Raw genomic sequence first — 22,624 nt, 5'->3', positions numbered from 1 at the left:
CAAGTCCTGCATAGGGCTCCATGCTCAGCAGGGAGTCTGCTTGTCCCTCTCCCTCTGCCCCTCCCCTGCTTGTGCACTCCCTCCCTCTCAAATAAATAAATAAAATCTTTTTAAAAATGTATTTTCTCCCACTTTGTGACTTGCCTATTCACTCTTTTAAGGGTTTTCTTATTTTATAAATTCTTTTTTTAAAAGATTTTATTTATTTATTTAACAGACAGAGATCACAAGCAGGCAGAGAGAAAGGAAGGGAAGCAGGCTCCCTGCTGAGCAGAGAGCTCGACGTGAGGCTCTATCCCAGGACCTGGGACCATGAACTGAGCCGAAGGCAGAGGCTTTAACCCACTGAATCCCCCAGGTGCCCCTATTTTATAAATTCTTAATTAAAAGCTCTTAATTAGGGGTACCTGGGTGGCTTAGTGGGTTAGAGCCTCTGCCTTTGGCTCGGGTCGTGATCCCGGGGTCCTGGGATCGAGCCCCGAGTCAGGCTCTCTGCTCAGCGGGGAGCTTGCTTCCTCCTCTGTCTGTCTCTGCCTGCCTCTCTGTCTACTTGTGATCTCTGTCAAATGAATAAATAGAATCTTTTAAAAAAAAAAGCTCTTAATTAAAAGTTCTAAATTATTCTTAATTTATTATATATATATTTTTTTCCTATATAGCTAGTGCTTTTTATGTTCTGTCAAGAAAGTTTTTCCTAGGGGCACCTGGGAGGCCCCGTCAGTTAAGCTTCCAACTCTTGATTTTGGCTCAGGTCATGATCTCAGGGTCGTGTGATCAAGGCCTACAGTGGGTTCACCTCTGGGTGTAGAACCTGCTTAAGATTCTCTAGTTCCCTCTCCCTCTGCCCCTCCACCCCCTATGCCTGCTTGCTTGCATATATGCTCTCTCTCTCAAAAAAATTAAAATTAATATTTTAAAAATTTTTTTAAATTTTCCTAAACCAAAGTCATTCTTTTTTATTATCATTTAGAAACAATTTTTCTGCCTTTATATTTGGGTCTATAAACCATCTAGAAATGATTTTTCTTATATAAGACAGAGATCATATTTTGTTGTTTTTCCATGTGGATGATTAAAATTCCCAGCACAACTTTTTTTTTTTTTCCAAATCCTTTCTCTATTTTGTAATGTCATTTTTTAAACAGATCAAATGTCTAACAATGTGTAGTTCTGTTTCTGTGCTCTCTATGTGTTCTACTTGTGTTTATTGATCTATCTTTGTACCAACTCCACACCTTGTGTCAATAAGTCTTGCAGTAGAGCAAATACGCCCAACTTGTTTTTCCTTTTCAGTATTGTTTTAACCCTATCTGGCTCTTTGCCTTTCCATTTAAATTTTAGAATCAAGGTGTTAAGTTCTGCAAAAATTCCTGAGGGGATTTTTACTGAGATTGCATTAAATCAACCTGGAAAAAAATGCATGTCTTGACAATATTGAGTCTTCCTATGCATGAAAAAGGGATGTCTCTCCATTTAATTGGGTCTCCTTTAGTATCTTTTTTAAAAAGATATTATTTATTTATTTGACAGAGAGAGACAGAGAAACATGAGTGGCAGGCAGGGGCAGAGGCAGAGGGAGAAACAGGCTTCCCACTGAGCAGGGAGTCTGATGTGGGGCTCTATCCTAGGACCCCAAGATCATGACCCAACCTGAAGGTAGACATTTAGCTGACTGAGCCACCCATGCACCCCTCCTTTAGTACCTTTTAATCAAGTTCTTTGATAATTTTCTCCATAAAGGTCTTGAACATCCTTTGTCAGATTTCTTCCTGGGCATCTTTTATTTTTGTTGTTTTTAGAAAGGGCTTCTTTCTTAAAATTGTACTCAATTTCTCAGGCATAAACATGCATTTGACTTTTATATCCAATATATTTGCTAAACTCCTAGCAATTCTAACAATTTAACTGTAGATCTCAAGTTATTTGTCAGTAAGTTCTGTTTCTGTATAGTTAGGTCATTTGTAAATAATGACAGGGTGACCCAGTACATTATGCACAACTGTATTCAGCAACCTAATTCCTGTTTTACTGTACTGGCTAAACCCTCCAGCATCATGTTAATAATAAAGGAGATAACAGAATTGGTTACTTTAAATTTATTTAAATAATAAGGAAATAACAGAATCCCAGTTTTATTTTTATTTTATTTTATTTTATTTATTTGTTTGACAGAGAAAGAGAGACCACAAGTAGGGAGACAGGCAGGCAGAGAGAGAGGGGGAAGCAGGCTCCCTGCTGAGCAGAGAGCCCGATGTGGGGCTCGATCCCAGGAACCTGAGATCATGACCTGAGCCGAAGGCAGAGGCTTAACCCACTGAGCCACTCAGGTGCCCTAGAATCCCAGTTTTAAAGGGCAGTCAATCCTAGTGTTTCACTGTTGAATAGACCTGCTATAGATTTCTGTGGCCTCATATCTTGGTTGTGTTTCTTATAAACTGCTTAGAGTTTTAAAAAAAAAATTTCCAATCTGAAAACCTTTGTCTTTTAACTGAAGGCTTTAGTCCATTTAAACTGATTATGAACATCGATATATATTGGATTTATTTCTATCATCTTAACCATTACCTTTCTGTTGATAGTGCTTCTTAAATGTTCATTTTTCCTCTCTCTGCCTTTTAAAAATGTATTAAAAGTGTTTTCTCCAGGAGCCTCGGTGGCTCAGTCAGTTAAGTCTCCAACTCTTTTTTTTTTTTTTTTTTTACAGATTTTATTATTTGTTTATTTGCCAGAGAGAGAGAAAGAGAGCACAAGCAGGGGGAATGGCTGGCAGAGGGAGAAGCAGGCTCTCAGCTGAGCAAGGAGCCTGATGCAGGACTTGATTCCAGGACCCTGGGATCATGACCTGACCTAACGTAAAGGCAGATGCTTAATGACTGAGCCATCCAGGCGTCCCTGTGTCTAACTCTTGACTTTGGCTCAGGTCAAGATCTCAAAGTTATGAGATCAAGCTTCAGGTTAAGCTCCATGCTGGGTGTGGAGCCCACTTAAGAGTCTCTCTCTCCCTCTTCCTCTGTCACCTCCCCTAAAAAATATAAAAAGTGTTTTATTATTTTATTTTCTTTCTACAAGTTCAGAAGTTATTGACTATTTCTGTTTTTTCAGTGGTTGCCCTAAATGATTAACATAAATTTCATCTTAACAAAGCCTGAAATTGATCAAAAGCTTTATTTTCCTCAAACAGTATGAGGACCACGAGGCACTTTGACTTCAAGTACTCCTCTACCAATTCATCTGCTATTGTTGTGCATAATTTTAGTTCTATATTGATTTACAACCTTAAAAAATAGAAAATATTACAATTTTTAAAAAAAGATTTTATGCATTTATTTGAGAGAATGAGAGAGAGAGCATGAGCAGGGGTGAGGGGAGGAGCAGAAGAAGAAGCAGACTCCCCGCTGAGCGGGGAGCCCGACATGGGGCTCCATCCCAGGACCCTGGGATCTTGACCTGAGCCGAAGGCAGATGCTTAACTGACTGAGCCACCCAGGCACCTCCAATCTGATTATTAAATTATTAAATTTCAATGTGTGAAACTAATTGAATTCTAGTTCAAAGAAAAGCAGCTATAGGGATGCCTGGGTGGCTCAGTTAGTTAAGTATCTGCCTTTGACTCAGGTCGTGATCTCAGGAGTCTTAGGATGGAGTCCCATGTGAGACTCTCTGTTCAGCGGGAAGTCTGCTTCTCCCTCTGCCCCTCCCCTCACCCCTGCTCATGCTTTCTCTCTCATTCTATCAAAAAACACATAAAATCTTTTTTTAAAATGAAGCTATAAAAGATTTGGGAAACAATGGAAGAAATTAGCATATGGATAAAGATCTTGGATAATATTAGAGAATCATAGTTAATTTTCTTAGTGATAAGGGCATTACAATCAGTAGGAAAGTGCTCTCGTCCTTAGGAGATGCCTGCTGTATCCTATATATACTTCCAAGTATTTAGGTGTGAAGTGTCATGATACTGTCAACATTCTTCCAAATAGTTCAGCAAAAATAATAATAATAATAATAAGATCTATATATACATATATAGATAGGTAAAACAAAGACAATAAAATGTTAACAATTATTGAATCTAAATGTAAACTATGTGGATGTCTGTTCTTTAAATTTTTCTGTAATTCTGAAATTTTTCATTATATAAATATATAATATAAATAATATACAGTAGAAAACTATGAGAGTTGAAATTTAAAGTTTTAATAACAGGGTTAAAATATAAAATCAAGGAAATCTAGGATGCAGAACAAACCAAATTAGGAAAATACAATAAAATTAGAGGACATTTAACATCTGATTTTTAGAAGTTTCAAAAAAAAACAAAGGAAAAAGGAAGAAAGGAAGGAAAGAAAGAATTGAAAGGGAGAGAAATGAAAAGGAATAATATAAAAATATTCTGTATCTGAGACCAAAAGTCTCTATATTGAAAGGAGTCACTGAGTGCTCAGCACAAAGAATTTAAAAAATAAACTCATACTAAAGCACTTAAATGTGGCTTTAGGAATTGGCGGAAGGAGGAATAGGAGGGAAGTATGGAAAACCCTTAAAGCTTTCAGAGGGAAATGATAGGTCACATACAAAGGAATGCTCATCAGGTTATACCATATTTCTCAACAACACCATATGCTAGAAGCAATGACCATCCCATAAAAATTATGGAAAGTGCTTTTCAACTTAAAATACCTAGCCAAATTCTCAATCGCGTACAAAAGTAGAATTCAGATGGAACTAGAGGGTATTATGCTGAGCGAAATAAGTCAGTCAGAGAAAGACAATTATCATGTGATTTCCCTGATACAAGGAAGTTGAGAGGCAATGTGGGGGGCTTGAGGGGTAGGAAAGCAATAAATGAAACAAGATGGGATGGGGAGGGAGACAAACCTTTTAATCTCACAAAACAAACTGAGGGTTGCCAGGGGGCGGGGGTGGGGTGGGGTAGGGAGAGGATGGTTGCATTATGGACATTGGGAAAGGTGTGTGCTATGGTGAGTGTTTTGAAGTGTGTAAACCTGGCGATTCACAGACCTCAACTCCTGGGGCTAATAATGCATCATATGTTAATAAAAAAAATTAAAAATTATATATATAAAAAAAATGGAAATCAGAGTTAGCTGGGCAAGGACACAAGCGACTTACCTCCCATCCATACTTTCTTAGGAAGCTCCAAGTTGTTTGCCAATCCAATCAAGGAGTAAACCAAAGAAAAGTTAAGATCCGGGAAATGGAATTCCACCCAGAAAGGGATAGTCAGTCCCAGGCCACTGCTCCTAACCTGGAGGGCAGCCAGTCCAGCCTGTACGGGAGAATGAAGCTGCAAAGGAAGGCCTTAGCGGGAGAGCAGTGGAACCACTAGGTTACCTGATGAGTTTAAGTATTTGGAGAAACTGCTGCTGAGGAAAAGCATTGATAAATACATAGAAAATCAGAGAATTATAAAGAATAAGAGAAAAGAAACATTTCTACAGAGAGGAAATCTAATACAGCATAGCACTTAGCTAAGAAGTGAATAGACAACTAATCATACTCAAGTAAATACTGAATTCTAACTTAACCAAAATTTATGGCATAACTATTTTGGGAAGATGGTGGGTAAAGCATAATGTGAGAAAATTAAATCTCATTTGTCTGAATAGGAATGCTGCAGATAGTTTCTAAAAATAATAAATTAAGACCACCTGTGTGGCTCAGTCAGTTGGGTCTCCACCTCTTGGTTTTGGCTTGGGTGGCGATCTCAGAATTCTGAGATCAAGTCCCAGGTCAGGCTCTGTGCTCGGCCTAGAATCAGCTGGGGACTCTCTCTCCCTCAGCCCGTCCCCACTGTGCTCATGCTTTCTCCCTCTCTCACTCAAATAAATAAATAAATACATCCTTTTAAAAAAAAAGTAAAGAGAGAGCCATGATGAAAGCCTGGACTCTTAGGGGCACCTGGGTGGCTCAGTGGGTAAAGCCTCTGCCTTTAGCTCAGGTCATGGTCTCAGGGTCCTGGGGTTGAGCCCTGCATCCAGCTCTCTACTCAGCAGGGAGCCTGCTTCCCCCCTCTCTCTCTCTGCTTGCTCCTCTGCCTACTCGTGATCTCTGTCAAAATAATGTGATCTCTGTCAAATAAATAAATAAAACCTTTTAATAAAAAAAAGACTGGACTCAAAAAATAATAACAATAAATTAAAAGTAATAATATAAAGTATTATTTAGAAATATAGAGGTAAATACCAGAAAAATTGCAAAAAGAATTAAAAGTGGGGGTGCCTTGGTGGCTCAGTTAAGTGTCTGACTCCTGATTTTGGCTCAGGGTCATAAGATCAAGCCCCAAGTCGGGCTCCACACTCAGCACAGTCTGCTTAAGATTCTCTCTCTCTGCCCCTCCCCCGACTCTTGCTCTCTAAATAAACAAATAAATAAATAAAATCTTAAAAGAAAAAAAGAATTAAAAGCAGCTGTCTCTGAGGAGAGGGATTTGCAGGGCAAGAGACTGCTATTCCTCTATGTACCTTTTGTATTGTTTGATTTTTTTAAAAAAATTTTGTTCATATATAAATGTAATAAAAATATACTTATTTCTTAAAAGAACTGACCCCCAAATTATATTGAGCTATTATGCTACTCCGTAATGCTAATGTCATGGATCAAACCTCAGTGGACATAAGAATCTCCTGGGATCCTTCTTCAAACTGAAGAGTCCCAGACCCCTACCAACAATATTTGAATCCTTGGGTCCAGGATGAAGCCTGAGGACCTGGAGGCATTTTAAACAGGCATCCCAGGTGATTCCGATGCAGGTTGTCCAAAGACCACCCAGACCAGGATAGGTGTGGGCTGGCAGGAGTCAGTGACAGGACAGGGCCAGTGTCCCCCTGGGGGAGACTGCCAGGCCCCAATGTCCCCCCTCATTGCCTCCCAGCTTTCATTCGAGCTGTCCATCGAAGCACGATAAAACTTTGAAAAATCTGGGCTTTCTTGTGAACGTAATTCTGACGCACATGAAGCCTTCCCTCCCCAACCGCGTTTTCTGTCTCAAAGGTCCTGAGCTTGTAGCCGTGGAAGCCTGCTTGTTGCCACGGGGCCCACTCCAACAGGGACTTGCGTTTGAAGTCGAGTTACCCACCCTCCACAGATTAGAGTCCCTGAATGGCCAGTCAAGGTCTTTGGGGGGATGGGGCAGGGACATCGGGAGAATGAAGGCTTCATTAACCTCAGACAATGGCTTGGAGCAGATTCCTTCTATGCATTCAGCAGCCTGTATACGATTAGTGTATACAGCATGTTTGGAAGGCCCCATGCTATATCCCATTGGCCGCCCGTGTCAAAGGCATGAATGCCTTTTGCTGAGGCAGGGTAAGCCTCTTGGTAATTATATTTTTTCTTTTTAAAGAAAGAATCCCAGCAAGGCTGGTGGAAGTAGCCTACAGGTCTCCAAGCCATTGTGGCCTGTCCTGGGGCCGTCCCTGGCTCTCTCACTCCCTTTGCTGGCTCCCTCTCTCACTGGCATGGTGTTGCCCCTTGACCGTGGGCTCAGGGGCCTCCAGCCAAAGCTGCTGACTCTGACCACGGCCTTTCTCTGGGCTGTGTTCATTTGCATCGAGCTGCTGAGGGCGGAGGAGCTATATAGGCTTCGGCCCATTCACGGGAGGATTAGGCCTAGATGGAGGGTGCAGGGTGAGAGAGGTCACAGTGAAGGCCCAGCTCTACTCCCTGAGCGGTCACCATGCCCTACCTGCTGCCAGGGTTCTTCTGTGACCGCGTGATCAGGGAGCGGGACAGGAGAAATGGAGAGGGCACTGTCACACAGCCCCTCAAGTTTGAGGGGCAGGATTTCCTGGTTCTCAGACGACGGTGCCTAGCTCAGAAGTGCCTTTTTGAAGACCGTGTGTTCCCAGCAGGGGTTCAGGCCCTGGGCTCCCATGAGCTGAGCCAGAAAACCAAGATGAAGGCCATCACCTGGAAAAGGCCAAAGGTAGGGATGGGAGGGACGGGGCTTCAGGACTCAGTTCTTGGGGATAGGAGATCAGCTGGTCCAGAGCCTTGAAGCCGTGGATTCTCGACCTGAGTGAGGGGTTCATCAAGGTTCTCTGACCCATGTGCCCCCAGAATGCTTTCCTGCTTCCTCCTGAAACCGGAGATGTTATTTTCTATTACCAAACAAGAGGTTACTATAACGGTCTAGAGGTCTTGGAGCCTGTGAATATTTTTAAGAGAGCTAACACGTTGACTTTAATGCATAGTAAAATAGTAAGGCGTAATTTGATCATCATGTCTTCTTGAGAGCAGGTGTTCTGGGGAGGGGAAATTGGAGTGGCTATGAGCCCGGAGGCTCACAGTTCAAGGAGAGTTCCATGGAAGGTGGTGAACCATTAAGAAACAGGAGGTTGTGGGAGGCTAGAGTTGCCCTGTGAACCTTGCGCCTGAGGCTGTCTCCTTAGGGACGCGCCGCTTCTGTTTAAGCAGGAAGGTCCGTGCTGACCGGCCAGACTTCTCACAAAGCAATGTGATGCATCCACATTTACGATTATGTGTTTTCTTGGAGAATTGCTTCCTTTCTCATTATGTGATACACCTCTTTATCTCTAATATTCTTTGCTATGAAGTCGGCTTCATCTGAAATTAATACAGCTACTCCAGTTTCCCTTTGATGAGTGCTAGCATGGCATATCCTTCTCTAGCTCCCCAAGGCTTTACACTTAAAGGGAGTTTCTTGTAGACAACATACAGACAGGTCTCTTTTCTATCCACATTCACAATCTCTATCTTTTCATTGGCAGATTTAGACCATTCATATTTAAGTGATTGTGATACAGCTAGATTCCTATCTACCATGTTTGCAACTGTTTTCTATTTGTTACAATTGTTCTTTGCTTCTCCTCTCCCCCCTCTTCTGCCTTTTTTAGTAATTTAATATTCTACATGATTCCATTTTATCCCCTCTCTTAAGTGTATTGATTATACTTGTTTTAATGTTAACAGTTATACTATAGTTTCCAATATACATGTACAACTAATCTAATTCCACCTTCAAATAACACTATGCCATCATATATGCAGTCTAACACTTTATCATAGAAAATGCCCAGTTCCTCCCTGGCTTCCCTTCATTCATTTCACCTATGCATACACTATCATTACTCAACACACTGTTGTTGTTATTATTATTACTTTATTTTTTTAAAAAGATTTTATTTATTTATTTGACAGACAGGGATCACAAATAGGCAGAGAGGCAGGCAGAGAGAGAGAGGGAGAAGCAGGCTCCCTGCCGAGCAGAGAGCCCGACGTGGGGCTCGATCCCAGGACCCTAGGATCATGACTCGAGACGAAGGCAGAGGCTTTAACCCACTGAGCCACCCATGTGCCCCTTATTATTACTTTAAATAAAGTTATCTTTAGATGAAGAATAAGAAAAATACAAGTTTTATTCTACCTTCATTTATTCCTTTTCTGAGCTCTTTCTTCCTTTCTTTATATAGGTCCAGGTTTCTCACCTCTATCATTTTCCTTCTCCCTGAAGAACTTCTTTTAACATGTCTTGCAAGACAAGTCCACTGGCAATGAATTCTCTCTGGTTTTGCTTGTCTGAGAAAGTATTTATTTCTCCTTCAGGTTTTTTTTTTTTTAAAGATTTTATTTATTTATTTGACAGACAGAGAGCACAAGTAGGCAGAGAGGCAGGCAGAGAGAGAGGAGGAAGCAGGCTCCCCACTGAGCAGAGAGCCTGATGTGGGGCTCGATCCCAGGACCCTGAGATCATGACCTGAGCCGAAGGCAGAGGCTTAACCCACTGAGCCACCCAGGTGCTCCTTTCCCTCAGTTTTGAAAGATAATTTCTTACACATAGAATTCAAGTTTGGTGGATTTTTCTTTCACCAATTTAAATATTTCAATCCAGGGTCAGCTGGGTGGCTCAGTCAGTTAAGCATCCTACTCCTGATCTCAACTCAGGTCTTGATCTCAGGATCAGGGGTTCAAGCTCCAGTGTGGAGCGTACTTAATAATTAATTAGTTAATTATTTTCAATCCAGTCTTTCTTGTGTTCATGGCTTCTGGAAGAGATGTCTGCTGTAATTATTATCTTTGTTCCTCTATAGGAAAGGTATTTTTCCCCTCTTGGCTTCTTACAACATTTTTTCGGTCTCTGATTATCTGCAGTTTGAATACAATATGCCTAAGTACAGTTTTATGTTGTTGTATTTTGGTGACACTTACACCCTTTGATGTTCCTTGAGCTTCCTGAATCTGTGGTTTGGTATCTGTCATTAATTTTGTAAAGTTCTTGGCCACTGTTACTTCAGATATTTCTTCTCTCTTTCTTTTCCTCTAGTATTTGATTATGCATGTGTTACACCTTTTGAAATTATCCCACAGTTTTTGAATGTTCTGTTTTGGTTTTTTGGGCTTTGGGATTTTCCATTATTTTTCCCTTTGCATTTCACTTTGGGATGTTCCTGTTGTCTCGCCTTCAGTCTTACTGCTTTTTCCCCCTTGTCTTTACCCAGTTTATGGATGAGCTGATGAAATATATGTTATGGTGCTTTTTATTTACATCGTTTCCTTTTGATTCTTTCTTTGTGTTTCCATCTCCCTGATTATATTAACCCATCTTTTCTTGCACATTATCTACTTTTTCCATTAGACTCCTTGACATACTCATTATGGTTATTATAATAATGATTCCTGCCTGGTAATTTCGACATCTGTGTCATATCCTACCCTAGTTCTGCTTTCTCTCTTCAGACTATTTTTGTTTGCCTTTTGGCAATCTTTGTAGTTTTTGCTGAAAGCCAGACAAGTTGTGTGTGGTAGTAAGAAATGAGATGGAGAAGCCTTTGGCGTGAAGATTTATGTTAGGCTGACTAGGAGTCGTGTGGTGTTTAATGCCTCCAATAGCTGCAGGGACCAGACCTTCAAATTCCTCTAGTATTTTTGTTTTGCCCCCTCACCCCACCCTCCTCTTGCCTTTGGGCTTTCCTAAATCTTCCCCATCAGTGTTTGCACCTTGAAGGTCTTCAGCTCTAAGTGGCTGTTATTACAATGAAGCCCTGTTGATGGGGTGTTAAGGGGGGAGGGGAAGTGTTCCATAATCTGATGACTAAATCTCCATCTTTGAATGGGCCTATGTGACCTTCATACACAGTTCCCCACTCTATAGCATTCTTCCCATCCACCCCTTCTTAGGTGAGAAAGGGAGGCTAGATGGGGCTGGAAGGGACTCAGTGTCCTTCCCCCAACTTAGATAAGACTCTGGAAAAGAGGGGGATCTTTCATAGGCCTTCACCATGAGAACTTGGTGGGATTTTTGGCAATAAAAACCATGAATGTGTGGGTGGGAGGTGAGGAGGACTGTTCCAAGTTTGACCTCAAGAAGTTTCTCACTCTCATACTAGTTCACACTCAGCCTCCAGAAATTCATCAAAATACCTGTTAAGTGTTACCATCACTTTATGGCTTCAGCAGCTTCTGCTCTAGATAAGCACATCTCAGGTGTAAATTTCTAGTTTCACTTGTGTCCATATTACAGGGTGGTGGATTGCCCTGCAATCTCAGTTCTCTGATGGGTCCAAGAAAAGATGCTGATTTTCAGTTTGTTCAGCTTTTTCTTGTGGTGAGGACAAGAGCAATGACTTCCAAGCTCTTCACATGTTGGAACTAAACCAGAAGTCCACATATATCTATTTTATCCCACCTTTTTAAGTGTATGTTTCTATTTATTTTATAATGCACAGTATATGTTAGGATAACCAATATACACATATATAACTTAAAACCAGTAAGAATACTCACACAGGGTTGCATGTTCAAAATATTTTACCAATGGAGGTAAACAATAAAAGTTTGTAGTCACTGTGTGAACCATGGTACCCAAGAACTGAGGAAATGGTCATCTGTTGCTCATTGCTGGGACTTCATCATTGACAGATCCAGTCTCCAGGCTAAATTATAACCAAAGGAAGAGCTAGAAACCTTTGGTCCCCAAGCTAAAATAACAGAGCTGGGATAATTTACCTTTTGTTCCTATCAGCCAACATAGGCAGGTCTTAGACCTTCTGGGGGATATTTATGCAGTGTTTTTAAGTAAGGAGAGAGGAAGAAGTAGGTAGTAAGGAGGAGGTATTTAACCAATCCAAAGCTTGTTTATGAATTAACCTTCAATAAGCTTGGCAACTGATCCTCACAGAACGGACATCTTTTATGAGGACAAACAGTTAAGAGCCCCTAGGCTGTGGGTTTCCCCAGAGGGCAGACTGGATGATCTCCCATTTGTATTGTATCAATTCCCCCAGCTCTGTACATACTTGGGGGCTCAATTCATGTTTGGTGAACCATAGCTAAGGTAGTGTTGAAGGTAAATGTGGTATATTGGGGAATCTACTACTGTAAAAAATGTAACTCCATTCCAATACCTGGACCTCCAAACAGATAATGAACGACCAGAGTAGTTAGTAGTTGCTGCTCCCTTTCCAAGTAGCCAGCCCTGGAATAGGTGAAGCCAGCGTCTGAATGCATAGTCCCAAGGAGAGGAAGCTATACCTGTAACAACTAAAAAATGTAGCTACAAGTCTGGTGTTTGAGTCACTATATAATACAGTCCTTATAACAGGGTCAGAACATCCAGTAGTCAAGGGTTTCAGCTGGCAAGTAGGAGAGGCCCAACTCAAGATAGCTTAAACCAAAGAGAAAAAAAAACTCATAGAATTTGAATGTTCAAGGTGATGTTGGATTCAGACACACCTAAATCCAGCCCTCAAACCTTGTCATCAAGACACAGTCCCTAATAGCGTCTATCTGTAGATCTATCATTTGTTTATCTATCCGTCATCACCTCCTTCCTCTCCCCCTATTCCCATCTGTTCCCTCTGAACTGGCTTTACGCTCAAGCAGACTAACTTTGCAAGGGGCAGATGTGCCACTTGGCAGCCTCAGGCTGACGTTCTATCAGTTTAGCAACTCTAGCAGAAGAATGTACAGTTGACCCTTGTTTAAAACGCACAGGTTCTCTTGTACACGGATTTTTTAGAAATATATAAATCCAGTACAGCACTTTAAATGTATTTTCTCTCCTTTATGATTTTCTTAATATTTTCATCTTGTCTTATGTTATTGTAAGAATATAGTACAGAATACATATAATATACAAAATATGTGTTAAGCAACTGTTTAGGTTATTGGTAAGGCTTCCAATCAAAAGTAGGCTACCCGTATTAAGCTTTTAGGGAGTCAAAAGTGATATGTGGATTTTTGATTGTGCAGGGGCCGATGCCTCCCATCCCAGGGTAGATCAAGGGCCAACTGTATATTTTTTTTCTCTATACTTACAACAAAAGCCTTAGCCTACCTCAATGGCCCAGATTTGGTCACGTGCCCATCCCTGACCCAGTCTCTCTCATTCACTAATTGCCCCGACTATTTGGCTAGAGCTGGGTGAAGGGAAAAGCTCAACAGAAGGGCCATTTGACCGTGGACCTGTTCCCCAGTGAAAAGGTGAGGTACAATCCTGGAAGAAGGGGGTATTTTCCAAGGAACAAAATACTGGGGAGACCAAAAAACATGTCTGCTATACCTTACTTGGCTTCTTTTTAAGAGGAAGGAATCTTGGGGCACCTGGGCGACTCCGTTGGTTAAGTATCTGCCTCAGGTCATGATCCTGACACCTTGGCATCCAGTCGAGCCTCTGACTCCTGGCTCAGTGGGGTGTCTGCTTCTCCTTCTCCCTCAGCCTCTCCCCAACCCCCCCGCATGGGCACGCTTTCTCTCAAGTACATAAAATGTTAAAAAAAATAATAAAATAAAAGAGAGAGAGAGAGAGAGAGAGAGAGGAAGGAGTCTTCTCTGGAATAATGAGTTTTACCTTTCCTTTGTGGGAAATGGTTTTTAAAAACCACAGTCTGGGGGCACCTGGCTGGCTCAGTCAGTAAAGCATGTGACTCCTGATCTCAGGGTTGTGGGCTCTACCCCCACACTGGGCAAGGAGCCTACTTAAGAAATAATAACAAAATCTTAAAAACAACAACAACAACCCCCATACACACACAATCTGGTTGTGATGTTCTCTTTATTACCAGATAGTTACTGCTTCTAATTTGGGGGGGGGATTTTTTTGGTGGAGGGTTGTTTAGTTTTTAATGCATAGAGATAGGAAATATTTTCTTAGGGGAAAAAATAAATCATGAGTTATATTTATATATCTAATTCATCTCTAACATTGCAGAATTGTTACTTAAATTATTTAATATTACATATTTTCTCTTATGGTAAAAAAAAATCTTGGTACCTAATGATATTAATATAAATTCTTATCTATCATATAGCATCCATGTCAAAGTTTTGAAATAATGACATTATTATTATTATTATTATTTCTTATGACTCATATTTCTTTATGGCTTAGGTTTTTGACATTAGGATATATCCCAAGAGGAGTAAAGAGTCAAAATACTATATTTTAAGTCACTCGAAAGAATTCTTTTTATGTGCAAGGTTATGTCACCAACTTGATATGCAGTTAGGCTCCTTTGCTTCAGTTTGCTTTCAGCTTTTACAGACTGTTTTTTTAAAATTTCATTTCCTTCAATTTTGGCTTTTAATTTTTTAGTTGTTTTTTTTTTAAGTAAGTCTCCATGCCCAACATGGGGCTTGAAGTCACCACCCTGAGAAAGAGTAGCAACGCTCTACAGACTGAGCTAGCCAGGCACAGCTTGGCTTTTAATTATGTACAAATTTACTTGGTTCCTAAGTCAAAACTTTTTTCAGTTATATTCAGTTTTACTCCCATCACTATTCCCACCGCCTTATTCCCTCCTTCTCCCTACAGGTAACCTTTTTAGGAATTCTTGTTTAGGGTTTATCCTTCCATTGCTTTAAGTTTCACACGGGAGGTGCATGTGGTGTGATCTAAGCAAGACATTCCATCCAGTAGGGAGAGAGATAGCCCAGAGCACAGGGAGCTTCAACTTATTGTCATGAAGGGAGCGGGCATGGGGGGAGAGAGACACGCGCACACACACAAGGAGAGACAGAGAGAGGGAGGGCTGGGTCACAGAGATAGCAATATTTCTTCAAACTCTGAGGAATGGCGTTAAAACCAAAACAAAGAATCTACAATTATTTCAAGAATTTCCAAGTTAAAAAACAAAGCGTTAAGACATAGAAGGAGAGACAAGAGCGCCCTCTGTTGGCCGATGGTGGACTGCACATAATCTGTAGTAACCGGAAACTGCGGGCAGTGGTGCTCACTGGGTTAGCTTGTAAGAAATGTACCCTTGGGGCGCCCTAATCTCAGCTCAGGTCTAGAACTCTCAGAGTTGTGAGTTCAAGCCCTGAGTTGGGCTCCACACTGGGTGTGGTGACGACTTAAAAAAAAAGTACCCTCAACTGACCAGGGGACCTGCAAAACCCACACCAAATTTACTCTGCTCTCTCCAGCTCTTGAGTCCTATAGACCCTGGGATAAATGCTGACTCTAAATAGCTATGTTACCACATCTTGACAAGAAAGTCTTTATTTTCCTTCCTGCACTTATTTTCCTGGCATAGAAGAAAAAAAAAGAAAGAAAGAAAAAGCAACAGCCATGCTTTCTGTTGTCCCTTCCAAAAATATGGCGGTAATACGACACTGCCCTCTCCAGGTATATCCTTACGCAGATTGTATGTCAGTGTGTGGGAACAATGTAGAACAGTGGGAAAAGGAGGGATGTTTCTGGCTTCCACCACTTACTAGCTGTATGTCCTTGGGCAAGTTCCTTAACCTCTCTGAGGCCTGGTTTCCTTATCTGAAAAATAAGAATGATGGAGTTCAGTTCATAGGCTGTTTCTGGGGGCTTATCTGAGTGGTATACACAATGGTTCTGATGTGGGATGTCAGTACGACCTTACATAATGGGCCTCACTAAACAATAGCTCCTACTACTGTCATTTCCTTTCTGTTTCACAGGAAATATGCGAGAATCCACGATTTATCATTGGTGGAGCCAACAGAACTGACATCTGTCAAGGAGATCTAGGTAGGCAAGTCCCCTGGGGTCACTGGTCATTTTCCAGCCAATCAAGGGGTGATTGCGTGTGGTCCCTTTACCGGAAGTAAAGGGACAATAAAGGTGTGGTCCTTTACAGGAAGTGAAGGGACAGTAATCTGGTTTTGGTCTTAAAGCATTTGAGAGAGAGGTTTTTAGAACACTACTTCATGACCGTGTATCTGTGTGCTGGTGATGGCTTCATTTACTTTCTGTTCCTTCCACATCCCTCATCAGTTCTTTGCCTCATGTCATGGGAGATAGGCCTCCCTAGAGTCTCAAAGCCATTTGCACACCTCACTCCACAAGAGAAAAACCTTGCTTCTAACTGTACCCACGCCCTTAAAAGAGAGCTCTGAAACTGTCTGCACACCAAGCACGTCCCTGGAAATCTGTATGGAATCTGTTTGCACACAGAAAATGCACCTGTAACCCAAACTGTTGTTGAAATTGCCCCATATGAAAGGAGTCTCCACACAGATGACAGTTGTCACGGGGGTGCACGTCCAGTGTTCTGTCTCGGTGGTTAGCTTGGCTCTTCTTGAAGTAGTCTCTTCAGTGTGGACCGTGGGAAAGCTCTGTGAGGCAAAGTTGGAGACAACATCAACAGATATAGTTTACAACTTGAGGGGAAAGAGCATCCAAGACCCAGTGGAACAAATTTGGCTTATTTGGCCCCAGAAAGAGAGGTTGAAGAGGTTTTCAGTATCTGGGTTCTTATACTTCGGGGAAGGCTGCCTATAGAGCCCTGGGTGAGCTCATAGCCTGGACCTTCGAACAGAAACTGTTTCAAAGGGGAGGCTTGCTTCTTCTTGGGGGGGAGCAGGACAGAGTGGAGAGGAGGTCTTCTGACTGCTCTTGGTCTCCCCTCTGCCAGCTCAAGGATGCCATCAGGTCCACACAGCAAAACAAGGGCCTTGCAGAACTTAAACCAGCCTCCCTAGAGGGCATCTCTGTGACTGTCAGTGCCCCCTGGGTACTCACTGTCTCCCACTCTCTCTCTCTCTTTCTCTCTCTCTTTCTCACACACACACACACACACACACACACACACACACACAGAGCAAAATGACTATATACCATACTCTTCCAGAAAGGAAGTTCAGGGAATAAGAGAATGTCCCCATCTCCTTCCACTGTGAGCAATATATTCATGCCACCTATAAACTGGTTGCCAGGCAGCTGCCTAACAGACTTTCCTTCCAGTACCAGGGGGCTTGGCTGGTGGCCCTCAGATGCCCAGGCTCCACCCCGAGGGGGGAAATGTACTCCCACTGCAAAGATTTCATACAGGTGTTAGGAAGAATGACCCAATGTTGACCTACTGCTCTGTCTTCCTTGAGGTCCAAAAAGGAAGTGAGCTCATATTACAGATGGAGGAATTGCCTACAGCCTTCAGGCAAACCAGTCAAAAGTCAGAAGTTACCTTGACCGAATTGTCCAGGGACTGCTAGCCGGCTGTTCTAGGTGGACACCTCTGGAAGCAGGACAGTGAACACTAAGTGAACTCATTTGGCGAAGACATAGAAACGTCAGCTGGAATCCGGTCTTTCTCTTTCCTCGAGGTGACCTCTGCCCTGTGCTTGCCTGCAGGGGACTGCTGGTTTCTCGCAGCTATTGCTTGCCTGACCCTGAATGAGCGCCTGCTTTTCCGAGTCATACCCCATGATCAGAGTTTCACCAAGAACTACGCAGGGATCTTCCACTTCCAGGTGAGGGAACTGGAGTGTAGTTGAGAGGGCCAGCTGCCATCCACACCCCCTGCAGCCACCCCTCCACCCCGCACCCCCTCCCTCCTAGCCTTGACCTCCCATCAGCTTCAGGAAAGTTTCCACCCACCCTCCCAGCCTTGGCTGTGGGCAGTGACCCCCTTAAGGCCTCAGGCCTTTTGAGGAAGCAGTTGTTTACTCTGCCTCCAAGCCCATCCCCCCTCCCACACCCCCACCTTCCGCTATGCCCCAGAAAGGCAGGAAGTCATCCTGTTTGCTGGCCTGTAGATCTATTTTTGCCTCTCCAGCTGGCTGGCTGCTGTGTTGTTACCCACAGCCCTTCTCAAGTAGGTCCCTAAGATACTAGCTTTGGGAATTTGTAGGTTCACAACAGGAAAGACCTGCGCCCTGCCGGACTATGGCTCCCTTCCTTGTTGCCCTTGAAGGCAAGTCTGCATGAAGTCTCGCACTCACCTTTTCTAGGCCCTGGAAGGAAAGTTTGGTCAGTCTGGCACAGGCTTCTGGTTCAGCCCATAAATGAGTCTTTCATTTCCAGACTCAATGAAACCACTGGAAATTTTCTAGATCCAGATTGTCCTATCAGAGAGCCAAATCCTGGTGCTGACCCAGAACTGAAGTAAGTTCCACATGTTGGGATCTAGCAGAGTCTGGGGTTCTGAGGCATCAACCTGTTTCCAGCCCCGGAAGCCCCTAATGTCCCAGAACCAATCCAAAGCATCACTTGATGTTCCTCCTGATCTTATATGTCAGCACTGAAGGCGTCAGAAAAGACCTCTGATCAGGTTCAGTCCTGCTGCCCCCCCCGGCCCCCCCATAGCATGGGTAAAGCAGCCAGGTCCCCATTTTTGTTTCCTTCCTGGGCCATCAAGCTGCCAGGTTCCCTCTGATATTTAAAAGGTCTTATGACTCAAGGGCCGTATATATAAAAACCAGGTAGATTTTTGCTCTCTTTTCAATAAGGGAGAAAATGTCATTAAAGGAAATTAAACCCTATTTGGCCTTCTTCAGTTAAAACTGATTTGTTCAAGAAAGAACAACATCCAGGGACACCCAGGCGACTCAGTCAGTTAAGTGGCCAACTCTTGATTTCAGCTCAGGTCATGATCTCAGGGCCATGAGATCAAGCCCCACGTCTTTGCGCTCAGCATGGAGTGTGCTTCAGATTCTCTTCCTCTCCCTCCAGCTCATGGTCTATCTCAAATAAATAAATAAAACCTTAAAAGAAAAAAACAAAACATCCAGAACTGGAATTATTAGACAATGTTCCTATTATAGCCAGAATATATTCTGGGGCGCTTCCCTCTTCCCTGTCGATCTTTCTTCTTCAGCAGCAATTTCTACCTTGTGTGTCATCAAGAAATCTATAATCAATACGTCACCTTCACCTAGACCAGTAGTTCTGAACCCTGACTGCACATTAAAATCAGCTAAGATACCTAAACTATAATACGTAGACCCAGGAGAGCAGGAGAATGAAAATCTCAAGTCCTCAGATATGCACGGAGCATCTACCATCCCCAGGACTGGGCTGGACTGTGTGGAAGGGATAAAGTGGTATGTACTCCACTTTCTGCTCTCAAGAATGCCACAGTCCAGTTAGAGAAGGATGCACACACCCTAAACCCGAGAGTATGGACAAGCACCAAGAGACCAAACAGAGGAAATGGGGCTGCTTGCCAAAGAGACTCAAGGGAATGTTGGAGTAGAGATATGTTTCCCAAAGGTGATCTGACGATGTGCCTCTGTCCTTGACGCTTTTGTGTAGTTCTGGCGCTACGGAGACTGGGTGGATGTGGTTATTGATGACTGCCTGCCAACTTACAACAACCAACTGGTTTTCACCAAATCCAACCACCGCAATGAATTCTGGAGTGCTCTGCTGGAGAAGGCTTATGCTAAGTAAGGCAATGCTCAAGGATGTGAGGTGGGACTAGAGGTGGGGAGTGGGGCGGCTGTAAAATCCAGCCCAAAGTCTTGTTACAAGAGGAGGCATGTGTGTGTGTGTGTGTGTGTGTGTGTGTGTGTGTGTTTGTGTGTGTTCAACTGTGACCCAGAATCCGAGACTGTAACTAAACATAAACTAAATGGCTGTAACTAAACATGCTATATTTAAGGATAGAATGAAGTCATGTATAGAAGATCTTTGGATTCAGCCTCCTATCGTGAGCACTTTAATTCTGCCTTCAGAATTAAAGGTTGGTGTTGCAAGTCTTGGATCTGAGCATTATATCTCTGAAGCTCACGTCCCAGGGTCTGGCTTGGCTCAACCTCCTGATCTTGTAGTATGTGAATAAAGTCATGTTGCTCTCACCTTGGAAGCTCCATTCCAGCCATTACTAATGGATCTAATGGAACCCTTCCTTAGGGTTTAGAATATGGTGGAAAGAGAGCTACCAGGAAGTGGGAATTGCTGGGTTCCAGTCCCAGTGCTTCCGGGTCTCTGGCCCCTTGGGTAAGCCACTTAGCCTTTGGAGCACAGTTTCTACAACGCGAAGAAAGGGAATCACAGTATCTATCCCATTAGCTTACAGAGTTGTTGGGGAATTAGGCAAGAAGACAGCACAGGACCTGAGAGTAAAGTCCTGGTGGCATGGTTCCCGGGTCATGTCTCCTGAAACGCTGGGACCTGGGACTGGTCTTCATTCTCTCCCCAAGGCTTCACGGTTCCTATGAGGCTCTGAAAGGTGGGAACACTACAGAGGCCATGGAGGACTTCACAGGAGGGGTGACCGAGTTTTTTGAGATCAAGGATGCTCCCAGAGACATGTACAAGATCATGAAGAAAGCCATCGAGAGAGGCTCCCTCATGGGCTGCTCCATTGATGTAAGTCTGGGGTGTGGGGTATAGGGTGGGGAGCAGCCAAGGTGCAGGAAGCCCGTCATGTGATGTAGAGCAGCGTAGGGCTTTCCTCTGGGACGGGTTGGATGTTTTGTTTTAGGAAGCAGGAACTGGCTCTCAACTTTGAAAATTTCTCAGGGAAGAAGCGTCTCTGGGGATTTTCACCAAAGAGATGGGGCAAAGACATTCCAAGCCCAGAACTTGAGGTAGAAATAGGTCCAGAGGCCTGTGTCAGCAGGGCCTCCTGTGGTCGGTGCTGCTCAGCCCCAGCACGGCCCAATTAAGCTGACCACATACTTGTTCTGGACCAGAGCCCGCCGTTCCCTAAGACAGCCTCCTAGTCACCGAGCTTTGGTACGTGGGCTTTGTGTTGTCACCTGGGAGAAGCTTGGTCAGCAGGTACCATCTCAGTGCAGTGGAGTGGTGTGAACCAAGACTGGAGCCAAGGGGAAGGAGATGGTAGACTGGCCAGGCCTCCTGGCCAGGAAACACACCTGCCCTGGGGCCTGCTTAGTGTGTAACAGTCTTGGTGCTTTCCATCGCTGAGGAAGGGACCCAAGCAGAATTCCTGAATTTCCTTCCTTTCCCCATACTCCAAATGGGTCTGAAAGCATGGGAAGATCAGCTAGCATTAAACAACCACAGATGAACATTTTCTTTCTGTATCACTTTTCTCCATCTTGTCTCCATTCACACCGTTTATCTCTCCTCTTTTCCTTGTCTGTCCCCTTCCTTCATTCTGTCTCCGTCCCTTTCTGTCGCCCTCCCTTGTTTGCTCTCGCTCCTTCTCCTGGACTGTCTGTCCCTGTCTCCACTGGGCCTCAGGATGGCACAAACATGACCTATGGAACCTCTCCTTCTGGACTGAAAATGGGAGAGTTGATTGCACGGATGGTGAGGAATATGGATAACTCGCAGCTCAGGGACTCAGACCTCCTCCCCAGAGGCTCAGAGGACAGACCAACCCGGGTGTGTACACCTCCAATTGTTGGGACTGACCACCCCTCTGGCATGCATGACCGGGGCCTCCTGGTGTTAGACTCCCCTCAACAGACAGTGCCTTGCACACTGACCTTTGCATGGGCCTCCCAAGGGTCTGGGTTGGAATATCTTGCCCTCTCCAAGGCTCCTGAAGAAGGTGGGAGAGACCAGATTTGGAGGGAATGTCTGTGGGAGCTCCTTCCTATCCTGCAGTCCTGGCAGTTTCTCTGATAACAAATTAACAAGTAGAAATACAAGAGAGACTTCACGTATTCTAAAATACTTCTCCTCTTCTAATTCATTCATTTGTTCATTCAACACATATTTATTGAGCTCCTAGTGAGTGCCAGACACTCTTCCAGCAAACAAACAAAATAGTTTTTGTTCACTAGAACAGTCTCTTCCCTCATGGAGCTTATATTCGAGTACTTTTGGAATAATGCATGTTCACTGAAGAATGCTGACTGAGCCGTACAGAAAAGAACAGAGGAAAAATTAACCTACATTCTCTCCCATCTAAAGGTAGTAACTCTTAAGTATTTAGTAAACATCCATCTAGGATTTTTCTTTGCGTACAGTTCATCTAAATGTTTATTTTTAAAATCTCATAGTCTATGTACCTCTTTGCAGTTAGGCTTTGTTCAGTTAGCCTTATGTTCTTAATGTGCCAATATGAATTATATTGTTAATGTGTCTCCTAAAACATTTTTTAGTGGCTGTACGGTATGCCAACATACCAATAGGTTATAGTTTATTAACCCAATACCCTCTTATTGGAAAATGGGATTGTTTCCCTTTCTTGTATTGGTTGTTATTTTTTAAATTATTTTTATTAACATATAATGTATTATTTGTTTCAGGGGTCCAGGTCTGTGAATTGTCAGGCTTACATACTTCACAGCACTCACCATAGCACATACCTTCCCCAATGTCCATAACCCAGCCAACCTCTCCCTACCCTCCCACCCTCAGCAACCTTCAGTTTGTTTTGTGAGATTAAGTGTCTCTTACGGTTTGTCTCCCTCCTGATCCCATCTTGAACGCTATTGTGAACATCCTACGAGATACATCTTTGTGTGTGTC

The 22,624-nt window shown here is 43.1% G+C and overlaps 1 protein-coding gene across 3 annotated transcripts in view; it reads left to right on the top strand.

Moving 5' to 3' along the window:
* The window catches only part of CAPN3 (calpain 3), a 48,749-nt gene that overhangs the window by 8,732 nt on the left and 17,393 nt on the right, over window positions 1–22,624 (top strand). For 2 of the 3 annotated variants that reach the window (XM_032856735.1, XM_032856734.1), the window contains exons 2-6: window positions 15,913–15,982; window positions 17,585–17,703; window positions 19,487–19,620; window positions 20,377–20,545; window positions 21,386–21,529. In XM_032856735.1, coding sequence (XP_032712626.1) covers window positions 15,913–15,982; window positions 17,585–17,703; window positions 19,487–19,620; window positions 20,377–20,545; window positions 21,386–21,529 — 636 coding nt within the window. The remainder of the gene's footprint in view (window positions 1–15,912; window positions 15,983–17,584; window positions 17,704–19,486; window positions 19,621–20,376; window positions 20,546–21,385; window positions 21,530–22,624) is intronic. The other variant, XM_032856736.1, reaches the window with a different exon arrangement.

The sequence above is a fragment of the Lontra canadensis genome, unplaced genomic scaffold (assembly GCF_010015895.1).
Source record: "Lontra canadensis isolate GAN:19392208 unplaced genomic scaffold, GSC_riverotter_1.0 scaffold12, whole genome shotgun sequence".
Classification (NCBI taxonomy): domain Eukaryota; kingdom Metazoa; phylum Chordata; class Mammalia; order Carnivora; family Mustelidae; genus Lontra; species Lontra canadensis.
The sequence above is the reverse complement of the archived record's forward strand: the minus strand, read 5'-3'. Positions and strand labels throughout refer to the sequence as shown.